Below are 12,850 nucleotides of genomic sequence, written 5' to 3'. Positions count from 1 at the left end.
AAAGCTCAGTAGAGACAAAGGATCCCATCCAAATTGTTACAGAATAGAGAGGTGGACCTGTGCAAACTTCATGATAAGGCCAATGCCAGTCATCAATACACAGCATCTGTGTATGGGTTGTGGCCATCCTAAATGTGGATATAGGCTGGGCAATGAGTGGATTGAGAGGACCTGGATGTGCTGGTAGCTGAAACACTATGAGCTGGCACTGTGTGTTGCAGCCTAGAAAGCCAACCAGATCTTAGGCTGCATCCAAAGCAGTGTGGGCAGCAGATTGAGGGATGCAATTCTGCCTCTCTGCTCTGGTGAGACCCCACCTGGAGCGCTGTATCCAGCTCTGAATTTCCAGCACGAGACAGACATGCAGTTGCTTGAACAGATCCAGAGGAGGGCCAGGAAGATTGGGGGGCTGGAGGCCTTCCCTATAAAGACAGGTTGACAGGTTTGGGTTGATTAACCTGGAGAAAAGAAGGCTCTAGGGAGACATTGCAGTAGCCTTCCAGTACTGAAAGGGGGCCTACAGAAAAGGTAAGGAGGGACTCTGTATCAGGGAGTGTAGTGATAGAATGAGGGGCAATGGCTTTAAACAGAGATGGTAGACTTAATTTAGACATTAGAATGAAATCTTCACTTTTGAGGGTGTCAAGGCACTGGAACAGATTGCCCAGAGAAGTGGTGGATGTCCCATTCCAGGAAGCATTAAAGGCCAGGTTGCATGGGGAAGCTCTGAGCAGCCTGATGTAGTGGAAGATTCCTCTGCCCATGGCAGGGGAGTTAGAGCTAGATGATCTTGAAGGTCCTTTCCAACTCAAGCCACTCTATGATTCAATCATATTTCTGTGTTTAACAAAGGCAATGCTAATTTCAAAAGGAATATACAGTTAATGATGTCTCTAGGGAATTGCATTTTTATAAATACTTGATTATGCAGTATGAGTTTTATTAATGGGGAAAGTATATTTGTTTTCTTCATATTGCTGTTACATTGAGGGAAGAACCCCATCTTGTTCTGTTTCTCTTTTTACATGAGTATTGGGCTCCATACACCTGTGTACAACTTGGTTAAATGTTGTGCTAAACTTTTTCTTACACTAAGGAAAGGATTGTTAGTGTTAGGCATCTTTCTCTTCCTTTGTCTTGGTGTCCTGGTTTTTGTTTTCTGAGAGTCAATAAACTTTTTTGAAAAATAGGCTTTTTAAAAGAATTTTTTAAAAAATAACTTCTATGTTATTATTTAAAACATTGCTTTTATATGGCTGGGAGCTACTATTCCCCCCCTCATATTTAAACTACTTTAATAGAGGTAATATTTCTGTAAACATAGAGATTAAATGTGTTGAACACCACTTTTTATCTGTTACATGTATGGCATATACTACACAAGAGACATTATATTTGTGGAAATCAATATTAGTATCACCTAAGTTTTATCATACAATTGATCCTTAAGCAAGGAGAGGACCAGGAGTCCTGTAAGACAATGTTTATTTCATGTTTTTTAGCATGTGTTATGTCTTTCTGTTGCCTAATTTGTCTTTTTTTTTTTTCTTTTCTGTGTAGTTACCATATCTCAAGGTGGTACAATTCAGACTGTGACAAATTCAGGAGCTCCTCAGCCAGGCGCTACCATTGTGCAATATGCAGCACAGTCATCTGATGGCACACAGCAGTTTTTTGTTCCTGGAAGCCAAGTTGTTGTTCAAGGTATATTTTAATAGTCTACTTAGTTTTCATTTTTTCATATGAAACATTTTTTCTTAAAAGGTTTCTTATTTTGTGTTGACATTCTTGCACTATTAAGGCAAATACTCATAGCAAGAGGAAAGAGACTTAGGAAGGGATTCAGGTTCTCTGCTTAGTAAGGCAGCTACTACCTTTGGTTAAAAAGAATGAAATAGCAATATAACATCACTATCTGCTTTGGATTGTCTTGTCCAGATTTTGAGACATGTTTAATTGGAATAAAGGTACTCTTACAGATTGAAGTGGGATGCTGAAGGTGCACATCATTTAATATATGAAAATTATTTTTTTTTCAGCAGTTAATGTTAATTCTGAACATTTTGGGATATGTTTAGGGCAGGATTTCCTTTCAACTTACGTCTCTTGCAGTTAGTAGAAAGCAGATCCTTTACTGAAGCTGGTTTTCTCACAGAGGAACACTTTGAAGGTCCTATAAAGTGCACACATGATGTGATGAAAACCTTTGAAAATAGGAGATAGATTTCTTTATGGAGAAATCAATAGCTATGGAGGATATACAGACTTAAAAAGAAAAAAAAATATTGACAGAGAGAAGTAGGGAGGGAGGGCTGTATGAATACTTTCTTGAGCCAAAACAGCTGTCTGAAGTAAACCATGAGAAGGACTAGGAAGGATTTAGATAGGTATGCATGGAGTGGATGAGGGTCATCAAATAAATGCTGAAATACATTGTTGTCCCAAGACTTTTCCAGAAGCATTTCAAGTGCTTTAAGACTATAAGATGAAAACACCTTAGCCAAATGTTGTTTTTATTGTTCAGAGAGTATAGTTACAACTTTTCTAAATGTTATTATGAATACATTCTCAACAAAGCCTTAAGACCCAAATTTGGCTGTCTCCCAAACCAATTTCCCACTCTAGTACTGCGTGTTTTTCTGAGTATGAGTCTAATATGTTTTCTGTGTGTGTGCCTACACATCCCTTAAATCAGAGGCTGCTTCCGTCTCCCCAGGTTGATTGTAGTATTTTATAGGTACTGCTTTGATTCTTCAGAGCTTTGGCATCAGAGGCAGAAAGAGTAACTCCTCAGCTGTTTCCTAAAACTTCCCAAGTCCGTGAAGAAGCACAGCATTTGAGGATTTTATCTGGCAGCGTTTCAGTCCTTGGGAATTCCATTTGCCTGATTTTCCTTTTCAGACTCTCCATTACAGAGCTGTTCTCTGACAGGGCTACTCAGTCTCAGCAATGGGCTCCACAAGACGGGATTGCCCTTTAAGTGTTTTGCCTGTGATGGAAACTTTCAAAATGGATTCAGACACAGTAACTGAATACCTTCTACATCATGTTTCTGGAAGCATCTAGATACTTCTAACTAAATTGGTTTGTTCTCTGTCCATGCTCAGAGAAGTTTATTTCCTGGAATTCTCTATTCCTTTGGTTCAAAGTCCACTGCTTTACTGAGTCTCATAGCTGTTAACATAGACAAAAAATGTGACATAACATACAGGGGAAAGTACAAAGCAAACAGTAAATGAGTATGAACTTGAAGATGATGATAAGATAAAAGGCTTCAACTTATTCTACATGCTATTGATATGAGAAAATCTTTAGAAAAAATAAAACATCTATAGTAAAAAAAGAGATGTACAAAAATAGTGAAAGCACTTGAAAATGTTGATAGTAATACAATTGTATGAAGGCAGCAAACCTGAGTTAATTATGATGGAGTGACACTATGGAATAAGTTGAATATACAGGTGTCTGATATGTCCTTATTACAGGTCATCTTGCCTATGCTAGAAAGTCTGTTGGAATACAGGTTATGAACATTTGTCATTTATGTACACTTTGTAGTTGACTGATCACCTAATATTGTGATAGCATAGATTACAATAGAAAAATTATTCTGCTTAGCAATCTTACCACTTACATATGTATTTTTATAATGATTTTGGGTAGGCAGCATATAATTTATTTTCTGTATCACAGAAGAAGAAAAGAATATAACAAATACCTGGAGACAGAAAATATCTGTTTCAGATTCCATTTCAGAATCTTTCAGATAGCATATGTATTGAATTTTTTTAAAAGTATTTCTTAATGAAACTCATGTAATAATGATAAGATCACATAAACACTGTGTTTGGTATTTTCTGATAATATGTGGTGTATAAAAATACTAGGATAAAAGTGCCAAATATATTGATCCTACTGAGTGACATTGTACTTGCTGCAAGTTTATATTTGTAGGCAAAATAAAAGGCAGTTCTAGTGTCTGGGCAGTTTCCTAACTCATTAAGGGTTAAGGATTTTTTTGCTAGCTGAAGAAGGAAGTGTTTTGACTATTAGTGAAAGTGAGTGTAGAAAAGTTATATTAAAATCATTTTGTTGGGATCTATGTGTATTTTCATTACATTGTTAGTGATATTTGAAATCAGTGGCTTCAGCTTCATGTGCTTCAGTTATGATCTTCTGTACATATGATCCTGAAGTGGTTCTGTAATCACAGAACACTCCTGTAAACACAGGATATAGAACACAGAACATCAGTGCAAACACTGGTGCTTCCACTGCTGCCATCCAGTACAGTTTCACAGTTGATAAATTACCAGTCTGAATTTGTTGAGTACAAAGACCTTAAAAGTTTGCTGTGCCCTACATACAAACCAGTGTTTGCACTCTTGGTCTGAAATTAATTTCATTTGCATTGATGTAAACAAGGACTAATTCTCTTAGGGCTGAATTGTTGTTTTTTTAATTTATATTTTAAAACAGAGTCAAACAGATCTCTTGGACTTATTTTGAAAAAGGAGGGAAGGGGGAAGAGGTAGCCTTTACACAGAATTACTGTTCTGCTTGTACATCTGAAACCACTGGCTTTAGGTTGACTTACTTTGTTGGAGTGTTCCTTAATAATTTCTGAAGCTTTTAACTGAAATTAAATGAGTGGGTTGTGGGTTTTCCTGCAAAGCGAGGAGCTCTAGCCTTTCATTTACCTATTTGTTACAGCTTATTAAGCTTTCCTGTCTTGCATGTCTGTCCAACAGAGTTCTCTGCCTTTTAGTGGAACTGTTCCAATGAAAACAACTGCATGTCTGTTTTAAATTTCCTTGTTTTCTATCCAATCATGACTTTATCGTTTGGATTCATTCATGAATGCGAGAGCCACGTTTTAATTTCTGTCAGTCAGTGCTGTGAATTTTCAGGTCTTTCTTAACAGCCTGCTTTGTGGTGAGTGCTTTCTGTAGCTTTATGAATAATTCAGGAGAAAAGAACAAAGCTAGGATTATAGCAATATGGAAGAGGAAAAAAAAGACAGGTTTACTGGAAAAGGAATTCTTTGGGCTGCAGTTTTAGTGAGCTGTTCCAGTGATGGAGCATGTTAATGACAGCAGTAAGCAAGTGAGGTCATTGTGATGTCAGTGCTCTTGCTTGTAATCCTGCACATGCTTGGTAGTTTGGAACAGTTCATGCTGAGCTCTGGTAGAGGAGCAGCAGAATCGTGTGTGCAGAAGTTGATCATGGCTGTAACAGGAGATGAAACAGGTAAAAATATTTGTTAGCCTTTGACATGGTATTTTTGTATGTCTGTGCAGTGTTTAGTTAATATTTGTGGCATTTTCTTTTGAACCTGTTGCTGTAATTCTTTCATCTCTCTAAAGTCATACAAATAGCTTCTAATTCTGTCTACTTAGTGTAGGATTCCAGGGCAATTTTAACAGTTTTGTTTGGGGGGAAAAAGCTAAAAAATCACTGTTAGTGCATGAATCAAACTCACAGATTGATTCAGTAACTGTTCTTTATGATTTGATGCAGGATTTTGCTGAAAATAATCAACCACTCTACTTTTGCATTTTTCTTTATTGTGGTGATAGTCGTATATGTTGCTGTGTTTATAATTGCTTTTTGCTTTGTAAAAATGACAGCTGCCTTTTTTATTGAGCAATAGACGCTGTAAATTTGATAGCCATGGGCTTCAATCTAGCTTTATAGAAATTGTTTCGGCAGTGTAAATCAACCCTATGCTTCCAGTATTAAAAAACCACCGAATGGAAACAAACTTGAGGGCAATAATTGAAGTATTGTAACGCCTGCTTGTTTTCTCGTGCGCTGTTAAAATGGTCTGTTCCTCAGCTAATTGAGTTCAAAAGGCTGACGTCATTAGATTTCCTGGAATCGTGTTGCAGTAGGGAACTGGAAAAGTTAAACTCCAAACAAGATACACATTGACGTCAGCTCCAAGTCATGCTGCGATTTAGTCAGTTCCTTTCTGCCTCGGCAATTGCCTCCGGCAGCTCGGTAACATTAACTCCTTCCCTGCCGGCTGCTACGTGCTGCTGCTCAGTGCTGGCGCACGTTGTTTCATTAATCCAAAGATAAATATCTTCTCCAGGTCGATGTATTTAATGCTCAAAGGGATAATGATTCATGCCTTGTGTAGCCAGTTTAGTGGTGAAGTTAAAAACCCCTTGATAATCAAGTCCCACCATTATGACTCACAGAAGGGGAGAATAGGCATCCAAATACATCGGGCATTTTTTCTCCTGGATAATCACTGAAAGAACTGAGTGCAGGGATGCTCTCTAGTGTTCAGCAAGTTACTTTTTCCAAGAGGTGGTTGCTTTCTTTTCTTTCTTTTTCTTTTATGCATGTTTGGGTTTTTTTTTACTAGTTGTCTTTTGGCTTTCTTAAATTTCTTTTTGTAAGTCTCAACTAAAAGCTTCAGGTTTTCAGTGACTTTTTACTCCCTTGCATTTTAAGGGGTAAAAAAAAAAATTACCAGGGGCAATGTGTTAGGGAAATGCACCAACTCCAGGTTTGCTGCTTTGTTAACACTCTCAGTTCTGTTTCTGGTACCTTAGGAATTACATTAAACCTTGATAAAATGTCATTAGAAACAGCCACAGAAGTTTGGCAGTCTGGATGAAGTGTGTGGGACATTTGTCTCAGATGCAGAAATAGAAGGTATTCTTCACTGTAATATAGATACATAACTAGCCTTAAAATAACTTTGAAAAAAAATAAGTTTATCCCACAGTGTTTAGAGCCTGTTTCATCTTTCCAAAGGTTTTTTCCTGGGGAAGTCAGTTACACTGTAGTTTCTTGAGCTAATATCAAAACATTTTTCAGTCTTCAAAATATGTTTTTGCAATGATATATCGCAAAACATATATTATTGTACAGCTAAAAGATACTTTGTCAATGCCACGCTATGCTTTTTTCTTGTTTCTACACAGTGGTGTCTGGATTGGCAAGGCCAGTACTACCAGAATAGTTATTTATCTGTGTTCCTGTGCTGACAGGTTTGTAAGTGAGACAGCTGTCAGGCACAGACTGCCACTGCTGGGACCTGCTCAGACTAGAAGACACAGCAGTGGTGTTTGCTGATCCCAGCTGAGATAGGGACTTGCTTTTGTTAAGTCTTGCTGGAGGTACATGATCACACTGAGTCCTCTGCACAAAACTGCAGTAAGTCCTGTTTGCTGCCCTCTGAGCTTAAGTCAGACACAGAAAACAAATTAGTTGCTCTTGCCAGGCTGGGGTGATCTGGGTTGTGGAGCTTTCCCCCATGACTTCATCTACAAAATGGTTTGCTTGGATTTCTAATTCATTGTAGCTAAGGCAAATTAAGGTAACATGTCTTTAATACCTATTGATGAGATAGAAAAAGGTACTTCTTACCAAAAGGTCTGTAAGATATATGTAATGTAGCCAGCATGAATAAGCCTGAAGAGTTGCTAAAATTCCATTTTTATGGTTAATGAGCTGAGGTACCATTCTGTTGACATGATTGGGACTGCTAAGAAATGTGATGGACTTAAAGGGTTAAGCAATTGCCCTGTAGATGTACAAGATGACCAAGCCCTGTGCTCAAGGCAGCTGCCTGTCATTGCTCACAGGGCTGTTCTGGGCTGATTTCTCCCTCCCTCCTTCCCTCCCTCCCACATCCCCGGGGATTATCCAGGTCAGTTCACTGGTCCAGTTCATCTTGTAATTCCACAAACACTTTTACCCACAGGACTGAGGAGGGGGGGAGGTGCACGGGGTTTAAGCTGATAATGATTTCAGAACATGGCTGTGGAGTTGTAGTCTAAACACAACTTGATTCTATTTTTTTTGTTTTGTTTTGAACCAGTGAAACACTTGCATTAATATAGTAAGAATAATAGTATATTTCTATTAGGTTTAATTTTTCCCCCGTATACTTCACTGATGTTTCTTAACTGCTCAACCTATCAGCCTCCCCAAGATGTTTTTGTCTACCTTTTATTTTTCCAAGTTGACCTAGTGTCAGCTGGGATAGAGTTAATTTTCTTCCTATTAGCTGGTACAGTGCTGTTTTTTGGTTTTAGGATGAGAGAGGTGTTGATAGCTCACTCATGGTTTGGTTGTTGCTCAGCAGTAGTTGCACTAAGTCAAGGACTTTCCAGCTTCTCATACTCTGCCAGTGTAGGCTGGAGGTGCACTCAAAGCTGTGAGGGATCACAGCCAGGGCAGCTGACCCCAGATAGCCAAAGGGATATTGCATACTGTAAGGCATCATGCTCAGCTTATAAACTGCTCAGCATCAGGCTGGGCATCAGTTGGTGAGTGGTAAACAATTGCTTTTAATTTGCATTAATTATTTTTCTTGGGTTTATTTCTCTCTCTTTTTGTTATTTTCCTTTTCATTACATTTCTTGTTTTGTTTTATTTCTATCAAACTGTTCCCATCTCAACCTATGGATTTTCTCTACCTCATCCAGCTAGGGAGCTGTGTGGGTGGAGTGAACAAGTGATTGTGGTGCTTAGTTGCAGGCTGGGGTGAAACTGTGAGACATGCTTTTCCATTATTTGAATAACGTTTTAAAGAATTTAAGTATAAACTAAGTGTAACAATAGCCTCTGAAACATCAGCTATATACGATTGCTTTAATGACAAAATTTGAATTTTTGTTCTATCATAATATAAAATATTTATGGAAAGAAATAGGTAAATACTTGCTTAGAATGTAAAGAGGAATATATTTTTTGTTTGGTTTTGTTTTCTGTCGGACAAGACACAAGTACTTAGGACTTCCCCGGTGTTTTTAAGTTGAGGTACATCATGTAGGGGCAAGTACATCTGAAACAAAGAAATTACGTGAGACTGTAAGAAAGGTGTTGGTTTCAAGTCACGTCAGATCAGCATTTGGTTTGGGGAGAGCACAAAACTGATAAGCTTAGGGCTGAATCTGAACTCTTGCCCTCTGATGTACTGTGCAGCTACACTCCTTCCTGTGCAACTGCCCCTGCCTCCTGTTGCTTGCTAATGCTGCAGCATTCCATGTGTGCTCCTCTTGCCCAGGGAACAAATGCCTGTACGTCCTGAGCCCTTCTCTGTTCCTTTTCCTGCCAGCAGCTCTCACTCATTATCCAAGGGTTGCCAAGCTGTACAGCTGGTACTGTTGCTATCACAAGGAAGGAGGAGAAAGTTGTCTTCTGAAGCAAATTGAGTTCTGTACAGGGAGAACAGGGTAGCATATAAAACTCAGTGGCTGCAACAACAGGACCCTCTTTTTGTGGGATTGTGCAAACAGGAAGTAAGTGTCACTGCTTGAGCTGTGTCTCAGTCTGCTTTCCCCATGTTGTCTGAAGAGAGCCATGTGGAAGCTTTCAGTCCGGCTGGCTACTGGGCCCACATGCTAGAGCAATTCAGACACTTGACAGTGTGGAAAGAAACACTATTAAGATAAAAAATACTATTGTGTCATTACAGACCTGTGAAACAATTTATGTGGGATCCTGGATAAATCATTGTAAGAAATCTGTTATTTTCAGATATACCTCTTTTTTTGCCATACATTTTAAAATATGTTTATTTTGTACAGCTGCCACTGGAGACATGCCAGCTTACCAGATTCGAACTCCCACTACTACCTTACCTCAGGGAGTGGTTATGGCAGCCTCGCCAGGGACTTTGCACAGCCCTCAGCAAATGGCAGAAGAGGCAACACGCAAGAGAGAGCTGAGACTTTTGAAAAATAGGTAAGACTATATAATAATTCATAGTCAGTGCTGCAAACCACTCCCCTCCCCCACAAACATTATAACAAAGTTTTCTTCTTAAGGTCATGAGCACTGCCTGTAATTGATGAAGGGAAGGCAGGAAATTCTTTGTCAGTCATCCCCTGTCCTTCTAGAATAAAGTATTGGTTGTTAACTCTGGAAGATTAGAGTTGACCTTATACCCATGGATTTTTAGTTTGAAAATATTAGGTGATTCAGAAATCAGTATCAGATAATTTTTGTGATAATCCAGAGTTACACTTTGTGTTGAATTTTACTTCCTGTCCTCTCCCACTACTGACAGTAAAATGACCAATAGGGCCTTTTTCATTTTAAAGCATCGCAGCAAAGAATTGTTTAGGAAAATAGCTGAGGATCTCATTAGCAGCTGTCCATTAATGATGCTTTGAAGAGGACTTATTCAAAGATGGAATGATAATTATAGACTTTGCTAAATACTTGGCTGCTGGGATGAGATACTTTGCCCCTGTCATTTTGTGAGGCATATTGTGTGAAGTTGCTGTATATTTTTTAATTAGTTTTCATGGACTTGACTGAATGTTGTAAATGTCAGTCTTTCTCTGTGCATTCTTCTTGCTATTCCTAGGGGAGTCTGTCTTTTTAAAATGTGTAGCCACCTCTGTCACTGACAGATTAATAGTAGAAATAGTCTGCTCTGCAGATCTCTAATACACTGCTTAGCCACTTGTCTTATAATTGAATTAATGGTATTGCTTTGCTCTCATGCCTGTCCTTTAAATTACTTACGAGGATCACTGCATTGTTGTGCCTCCTTTTTGTTTCTTCTCTCTTCAGTTTTAAAACTAGTGCCTATGCTATAGCTCTTAACTTGCTGGAATGTTAGCCTCTCACAATTTGATAGTTTATCATGTTCCAAGGTGGTAAAGAAGGACTCCCAGTATGTCTAATATTTCTTCTGGAATTGAATGCTTGTTTAGTCACATGCTTCTGAACACACGAGCCAAAGCGTTTGGCTCAAATACTAGAGACTTTTGAGCAGAACTACAAAAATGGCTTCAGGCTATCATTTGCCAGCAACAAAAACCACAGATTCATGTGGCTGAAATGTGCTCAGGCAGCCAGTTCTGAAATGCTAATAAATTGTATTTGTTTGGGCTTAAATTGTACTGTAATGGTTACAACATGGTGTAAGTTTTTATCTTCATATAAGCCTGGCATCTAGTTTTTTATCTGAAGAGAGTAGTGTTATGTTTGTGTTTTTCTGAAAGTATATTCTCTGGGTTTGGTTTTAAGATTTTGATGGCAGAAGACAATGCTCCCGATAAACACACAAAGTAGAATGTGACTGGAAGAAGAAATGCTGCTTTCCATCCTAATGTTTAGTACGACTCAAGTCAATACATCATCATTTACTCCCTGTTTTTCTCAATTCTTCTGTGTATTGGTTCCATCTTTGTATTTGGTGATGCTGGATGCGTTTCAAGTTCTAGATGTTTTGGGTTATATTTTAACTATGTTGCTGCTTTTGGCTGTTATCCGATGTTCTGTTTGTGCAATCCAGCAGTTGTTGGTGATGGTTGTTGTTATTGTGGAACCACAGGGATTGCAGGTAATTGCATTTATCCAGTCTTTGCCATATTGTGGCTGTTCCTGTAGTCATTTGCCTTGTATTGGTTCCAGGGAAGCTGCCAGAGAATGTCGCAGAAAGAAGAAAGAATATGTCAAATGTCTTGAAAATCGTGTGGCTGTGCTTGAAAACCAAAACAAGACTCTCATTGAGGAACTCAAGGCCCTCAAAGATCTTTATTGTCATAAAGCAGAATAACTGTCTTTCATTTGGACCTCCTTTATTATGAACTTTAATCAAGGCATGAGAGGAAGCAATTCTACAGATTGCCATATGAACTTGAGAAAGAGACACTTGAGGCCCTTGTGGAACCCAGTTTTGCTTAGTATTTTCAGACTGATTTGGGAGATATTCCAAAATTTGGAATTCTGTCATAGTCTCCATACTCTGCTGAGCTTTCTAATGGCATGCAAATGGCTTTTTTGTTTGCACTTTTTACTTCTGCTTTTTGCAGGGAAGCTGCTAAAGAATGTCGACGTCGGAAGAAAGAATACATAAAATGTCTGGAGAGTCGTGTTGCAGTGCTAGAAGTTCAGAACAAGAAACTTATACAGGAGCTTGAAACCCTAAAAGACATTTGCTCTTCCAAAACAGATTAGTAAAAATATTTATTATACTGTGAACTAAGATATGTCCAGTTGCTTTGTAAGACAATACATAGCCAACATGACTTACGGCTTTCTCTTTGTGTCATTTATAATATATTCCAACTCCTAACATTCCTGAATGCTTTCCTGCTTTTTGTCAATTCATAGCTCTAATTTTAAGTTTTTCATGCACCATCCTTCTGTCTCCCAAGGAGCCAAATGTTAAAAAATATAACAAAGTAAAAAAGTGCATAATTTCTAAGAGCTGGTTTTTTGCCATATATTTACAAATTACTTTTTACATGTTACTGAGTGTCCTGCACATTCAAAATATTTTGCAATTGTTTTAGATGAATTATAAAGATAATGCAACCAGTAATACCAGAAAATCAACCCAAGGTATCTCAGGAAAGAGTTTATAAAAGAATGTTATGATTATATGTATGTACTAGCATATTAGTCTACAGATGATTTTATGGCATATTTTTATATTAGTTGCTTTGTGGAAAATATTGTATTGCTGTCACTGAGTGCCATGGTTAAAGATAGTTTTTAATAGAACCATGTTGTTTAACCTGTCTAGTGTCTGATTTCCTTTACAAACCTGGTTGAGATGCTTTAAAATCCACGAGTATCTGGAAGAAGACAAAGGGAAAAAAGCACACCTAAGCTTATGACATGATGCTAAATATATTGTAAATACCTATAAGAAGCTCTCTGTTAAATGGCTGCTATTTACTTAAATTTTATGTAATCTTCAGAATATTTGATTCACTGGAGGTCTATATATCAAAATTTAAATGTTCATCCTAAATACTGCACATTCTACATCCTGTACACCCGTCAATAATTGCCTGTAGTGAAGATTGATGGTGCAGTTCTTTTCACAATTTCAGCAAACTACTGAATGGTGGTCAAGGTG

General features: G+C 38.1%; 1 protein-coding gene across 13 annotated transcripts in view; it reads left to right on the top strand.

Moving 5' to 3' along the window:
• CREM (cAMP responsive element modulator) overlaps nt 1–12,502 on the top strand; it is a 34,464-nt gene extending 21,962 nt beyond the window's left edge. For 7 of the 13 annotated variants that reach the window (XM_064395195.1, XM_064394712.1, XM_064394922.1 and 4 more), the window contains 3 exons: nt 1,561–1,704; nt 9,555–9,711; nt 11,796–12,015. In XM_064395195.1, coding sequence (XP_064251265.1) covers nt 1,561–1,704; nt 9,555–9,711; nt 11,796–11,940 — 446 coding nt within the window. In that variant the 3' untranslated portion in view covers nt 11,941–12,015. Of the gene's footprint in view, nt 1–1,560; nt 1,705–4,834; nt 4,936–5,068; nt 5,251–9,554; nt 9,712–11,394 lie in introns of those variants that run through there. The other 6 variants (XM_064395122.1, XM_064394846.1, XM_064395525.1 and 3 more) reach the window with 5 other exon arrangements.
• Nucleotides 12,503–12,850: the final 348 nt, after the last annotated feature.

This window comes from Passer domesticus, chromosome 1 (assembly GCF_036417665.1).
Source record: "Passer domesticus isolate bPasDom1 chromosome 1, bPasDom1.hap1, whole genome shotgun sequence".
NCBI lineage: Eukaryota > Metazoa > Chordata > Aves > Passeriformes > Passeridae > Passer > Passer domesticus.
The sequence above is the reverse complement of the archived record's forward strand: the minus strand, read 5'-3'. Positions and strand labels throughout refer to the sequence as shown.